Source organism: Thermobia domestica, chromosome 1, assembly GCF_964235325.1.
Source record: "Thermobia domestica chromosome 1, izTheDome1.hap1.1, whole genome shotgun sequence".
NCBI classification, from domain to species: Eukaryota; Metazoa; Arthropoda; class Insecta; order Zygentoma; family Lepismatidae; genus Thermobia; species Thermobia domestica.
In genome coordinates, this window is record NC_137454.1 from 96,638,067 (window position 1) to 96,644,066 (window position 6,000).

The 6,000-nt window shown below is 28.5% G+C and overlaps 1 protein-coding gene across 1 annotated transcript in view; it reads left to right on the forward strand.

The window, feature by feature from the left end:
• LOC145687471 (uncharacterized) overlaps positions 1–1,482 on the forward strand; it is a 303,707-nt gene extending 302,225 nt beyond the window's left edge. Inside the window, exon 6 of the mRNA XM_081761023.1 lies at positions 757–1,482. Coding sequence (XP_081617149.1) covers positions 757–962 — 206 coding nt within the window. The 3' untranslated portion in view covers positions 963–1,482. The remainder of the gene's footprint in view (positions 1–756) is intronic.
• The last annotated feature ends 4,518 nt before the right edge of the window (positions 1,483–6,000 follow it).

Below are 6,000 nucleotides of genomic sequence, written 5' to 3' on the forward strand. Positions count from 1 at the left end.
CAACGAATTTTTGCGTACATTTTTGAAGGTCGGAAATTTCCGTCAATTTGGATACAACCTGTGTAATAAACATGAAATTAATATTATTTTTATTATTATTGAAATCAATACATACGTGAAATCAATATATTTACACTATCTTTTACGCCAACATGTCGATGGCCAGCCCCCATTTCAAACAGTAACTTCATTCACTTATGTTGTGCATCCAGGTAAATGACAACTTCGCATTTTCATTTAACATTGGGCGAGCAAAGAGTGTATAGTCCAAACGGCTCGTCCGATTTTTAAAATTTCCTTCATTTCAGATTGAAAACATATTTGGGGACGGTTTTCCCTCTTACATTTTGTTGCAACTCTGATAATAACAGAGTTATCCTATGTCAGGGGAGTTTTGAGACACCCTGTATATATATATATATATATATATATATATATATATATATATATATATATATATATACCGAAATGTGTTTTAAAGTAAAGGTCACATAAAGTAAACATATTTAAATTTTACGATTACAATAAATATATAAATTGATTACTGTCATCATTCCAATGGGGACTGCAATTATCTTGTAAACATACACAGTAAGATTTCATAGAATTTTGTAATGTTAGAAGATGAGTGAAACAATTCCCATGTTTAATGCAATCTGGTAACAGAAATACCGTCTTCTTTAAATGGTTTAAATATTTGTTTCACTCTAAAAATTGTAACCTTGATACTAATTAAATTTTTGTTTATTCTTCTAGCTTTGGTTCACTCTCCAAAGTCAGGAAGAGCATGCCAAATATGTGGAAAGTGGATTAAACCTGGAACATCTATGCGACGGCACATCAACGCAACTCACATGACAGGCAATGAAACAGAGTGTAATATTTGCGGCAAAAAGTTCAAGAACCGATATAGTATGTGGAGTCATCGTAGTGTCTACCATGGCGGAGTTCAGCAACAATGAATTCATATGCAATGATGGGACTTAATGAGAAATATGAAATTTATGAATCGGTGGTGTTTGTAGCCGGTAGAGGTGAATCAGAAAATCCAGAGCTGCCTTAGCTAACTTCAATATTTTCGTTACTGAGAGATCGCATTGAATTTCGTTTTCCTCTATTAAAGAGAGAGAGAGAGAGAGAGAGTTCAAACAACACGATTCAGTAATAGATGAATATATTATAAAGTATTAAGGCATGTTATTATTCAAATAAAATGCATTATTCTGTGACAGTGTAACACTGTGAGTTCCTTACATTAATGAATCTTCGAAAACGATAAAACTGTTTAATGACATACATATATATACGCACAACGTTCTTTCCATGTTTAGAAAGTATGAGTCAAGCACAATTATGTGTCTTGATATTACTCAAACTATTGTCATTGTTAGAAGTACTATGTTTTCGAAAGAGAGTGAGAGAGTCATTTTAACATATTTAAGTTTAAAAATTATATTTGATTCCAAGTTTCTGGCCTTTACATCTTATTATGAATCATTTATTTCGTACGCTATAAACATTAATAAATTACTTAATTGTAATTTATTATTTTAAAAATACAATAAAAACATGATTTTTTATCCTATATATACTTCTTCAATATGTTATATTCACTATGTATCTATATCATTCTACTAGATATAAACACATTTATAGAAAGTAAAATTAATCGTCAAAAACTAAATTTAAAAACTGAATTTTTAAATCTTAATCTAATTGTGACGAGGTTCCAAGTAAGAGTTCTAGACAGAATATGAAAAAGCAGATATGCAAATTGATACAGAGTGTAAAATGATGTAGTTGTTTCCAATTACTTTTTACTTTTGTTTTAACATAAAATTGTGTCTTTCACAAGTTTCGATTATTTTACTATATATGAGGTATGTGCTAGGTATATATATATATATATATATATATATATATATATGTGTGTGTGTGTGTGTATAAAATAACAAATGTGTTCGTTATTTGTTTTATATCAGATGTATTTACCAAACATGCAAACTAAAAACCAAATAATTTACAAAATCTACGACTATTGTGTTCGTTGTAACGAAAAAATATGTTAGAGAAAGATATTGAATTCACATGTTTTCTTATGAAGTTTATAATAAACGTTCTTATTTGTAATAATATGAAATTGTTGATTATTTACAACAGTTTAGGGGTGTCAAAATGTATAAACACTTCAAGATAGAAAAAAAAAACTACAATAGGTGTTAGTATCAAAAATATACAAACATCAAAAGGTGAATACAAGTCAATGTACTTTTACAACTACTAAATATTCTGGATCATGGGCATCTGTATTGTAAACTTTGAAGTATGTATACATTTCTGACAACTCCTGTACAATGACCTCTTTTTCCATTTTAATGTAGACCTTACATGTTCTTCTGATTTATAGTTAACTGCTTCATAATGCAAATATTCTTCATTTTTAATTTAGTAAGTTTGAGTTCTTTCTTTACTGAAAATGTATTCGTAATATAATAACCTGATCAAGATCATTATTTCTTTGCAGAAACACTTCCTGTTTCCGCCGTTGGAGGACGATATAAATGCCAATTATGTTTAACGTGCTGCACCTCCCTACCTGCTTTAAAACGCCATGTAGCTGCTAAACATTACAGTCAAGAGGCAGTTTACAGTTGCATCCCATGCAACAAAAATTTCAGGACAAAATGGAGCTTAGCCACACATAATAGTCGTTTTCACAAACCATCTTACAATTCTTTTGAAGAAAAACGAAAGTATTTTTGAAGCCTATGTATAAGTTCGGTAATAAGTTCTTTTCCAGTTACGATTGAAAGAAAGTAGTAATTGGAACAAACTAAGTCAAAACTTTGAACCAAGTCAAAAACATACACTATGGTGGAAAATGTAACCATAATATTAGGTAAACAATTGCACAGAAATATTTCAAAATTTGTATAATGCTACGTAGCATTAAGAGTTTTCTAGAAATTTGTTCATGTCAAAGTAACATAAAACATATTAAAAGCACGATCTCAATATGACGTCATGTCGATTTATGACTGCAAAGGTCTTTATACTAAACTCTTCTCTCCTTTGAACGGAGATCATAATCTAATTATCATATATTCGTGTTGCCATTCTAAGATTATAAGTCTGATTCATAAGTTTTTATTATTATTATTATTATATTTATTTTTTACTAGTTTTCATCATAAATTATCCTTTTATATTTCTGTCAGTAAATTGTGTTTACGTTAAAGATACTTATGTAAGGCTGGCGGTAACAGCAGTTTGGAAAGTACATATATAAGTTAAAATGTTTTGATGGTAGAATTGCGAATACTATTTTTGTCTTCTTTTACATTTAAATTTCAACATTGCGCGATATGTATTGATCGTTTATTCACAAAATGAGCATCTAAATCAAGTAGATTTCAAAGATTCTTTTTTTTTCTTTCTTCGCAAAAATGACGTAAAATCTCTAATATTAAGTTTCTGTTCTTTAATTAGTTTTAAATTTTAATGCAAGAGGACAAATATAATTTATTAAGAAATAGTCTGTGAAAGCTGCTATTATACACCCACTTTTCATAATTTAAACTGATTCATTTTCTGGATAACGTTTATGATATAAGGATTACTAAGTTCGATACCTACTTAATTTGACTGTGTATTTCCTGAAACTATAAAAGTACAAGCATATTCCTATTATTATATTGTAAGCTGATCGCATTTTTCTGTGAAATCAATATTAAGTATTGTGTGTATATATAAAAGAAAAGATGTGCTCTATATTTCATTATTTTATAGATAAAAATTCACTCATCTAATGCGTCAAAATTTATATTTTGCCCTTGCTATCAATAAAGTGTTGAAAATATGTTGTATAAAATTGTATAATTTCACAGCTAACCCTGTGAATTAGCAAAATACTCAAATAAAGAAAAGCAACATGTTAATAAATCTTAATTTTAAGTCCCTAAAACTGTTCGAAGGTAAAACTAAGAACTAGAACTTCAGAACACTCATGCTACTTATTAAATTAATAAGGTTAAATTGAAAAGGTAAGAAAAAAAAAAAAAAAACGTTTCTGTAGAAATTGCAAAATCATTTTCTTAGTTGTATAATAAAGTAAAAAGTGTAGTATTTCTTTTAAGTACGATGTAGTTTCTTCTGTCCTTTATATTTCGGTATCTAATTTATCTGGTACCATCATCAGAAAAAGTATATCTGAAGGAGTTTTAAGCTGTAAATAGATTTATATGTAAGCATTATATTGTTTACTCTATTATAAAAAGTAAATCCGAAGGAGTTTTAAGCTGTAAATAAATTTATAGGTAAATATTATATTGTTTACTCTATAATTCAATTAATATAAAAGTGCGTGCAACAAGTATGAAAACAACTGTTTATCTTATTAACTTGTTCTTGAATACAATAGTTCTCGAGCTAACAACCAGGTAAACTCAACGTTGCCCGACGTTTCGAGAACTGACCACTCATCTTCAGGGTATATTATGAGAGAACCAAACGGAAGCACTTCTTTTGTTTGGTTCTTTCATAATATACCCTGAAGATGAGTGGTCAGTTCTCGAAACGTCGGGCAACGTTGAATTTACCTGGTTGTTAGCTCGAGAATTATTATATTCATCACCATCCGAGGGAAACTTCAGCTTTTATACTAACTTATTCTTCTTTAAATTTCAGTTTTTCCAAATAATGTAAATGCAATGAGCAGTCATTATTTTGAAAACAGTCGTATCATGCTTACAAATTGCTATGAAATTAAAACTGAGAAGCTTCGTCAGTACTTTCCTTAAAATGGTAAATTTCGCAGTCCATCTATGACCTTGTAATTACAGAATTTTGGGCTGTAAGCTGATTGCTTAAACTTGTGTTACTTTTAGGCTTTTTTTTTATGTTTCTTTGTGTTGATATGAAAATTCAAGGATCGGTTGGCGAGAATAGAACGAAAACTTAAATTGATGCTACACAAAATAACATATTCTTGTTATTCATCTTTGAATTTCCCAATAAATGCTTCAGTGGATCTCTAGTTTACACTTAGAAATACAAACGCACTTGAATAATTCAAAACTGGGAACTAACTCCTAACAGGGAACACTTCCTTATTTTTTAAAATGTAAATTTAGTTTTTTTTATTTAAAAAATCGTAATATTACATGCTATTTTGCATTACAACAATTATAACTTGATAATTTGGAAAAAAGTATAAGAAGAAAAGAGAGACCCGTGATTTTTCTGCAGTTCCTAGATATAATATGCAAAACATAACGTCGTTAAATTTTAAAGCTAAAATATCTTATCATCAATATTGAGGTCCACATTGTGTTACAAATTTTTAACAAGAGAAACTTAAAATGCGAGTAGATTTAGAAAATGATTAAAAAAAAAAGTTATAATTGACTTGGAATCCAATGAGTTATGATAATACAATTTTGAAAAAAAAAAATTCAGTCTTTTCAAGTTTGAAAGTTGAGTGTTGAAATTCAAAAGCAAAATGTACTTTACTTTTTACTTTACAATGTTAAATATAAAAATGTTGACTAAATCATAACGTAAAGTTCGTTAGTGTAGGCAGGAATGTAAAAATAAGAAAAGATTTCTTGTGAAAACTTCAAGCGTATAATTGCAGCTCTGTTCGTGTGTTCTATTATTATTATTATTATTTTGAAAAAGTTAATTAATCTAAAACAATACTATGTAGAATGTGTATCTGCAGATTAGTAGTATAGTTAAATGCGATATTGTATTCTGTGTTTCATTTTCTAAATGTTTTATTGTTTGTATTTAATTCTTCCAATCTGCTATTTAATGTAAACAGATTTTTATTTTATACATTTGAAAAACACTGGTGATATCTATATAGTTTGTATTTCAGAATTGATCAACAAAAGAACATAAATAGTTGACTACTACTAATTCTTGAACACTTTGGTTTTGTGAAACAAGAAAATTAAAATATTTCGTAATGTTTATGAGGAAAATGTTTCCTTATTG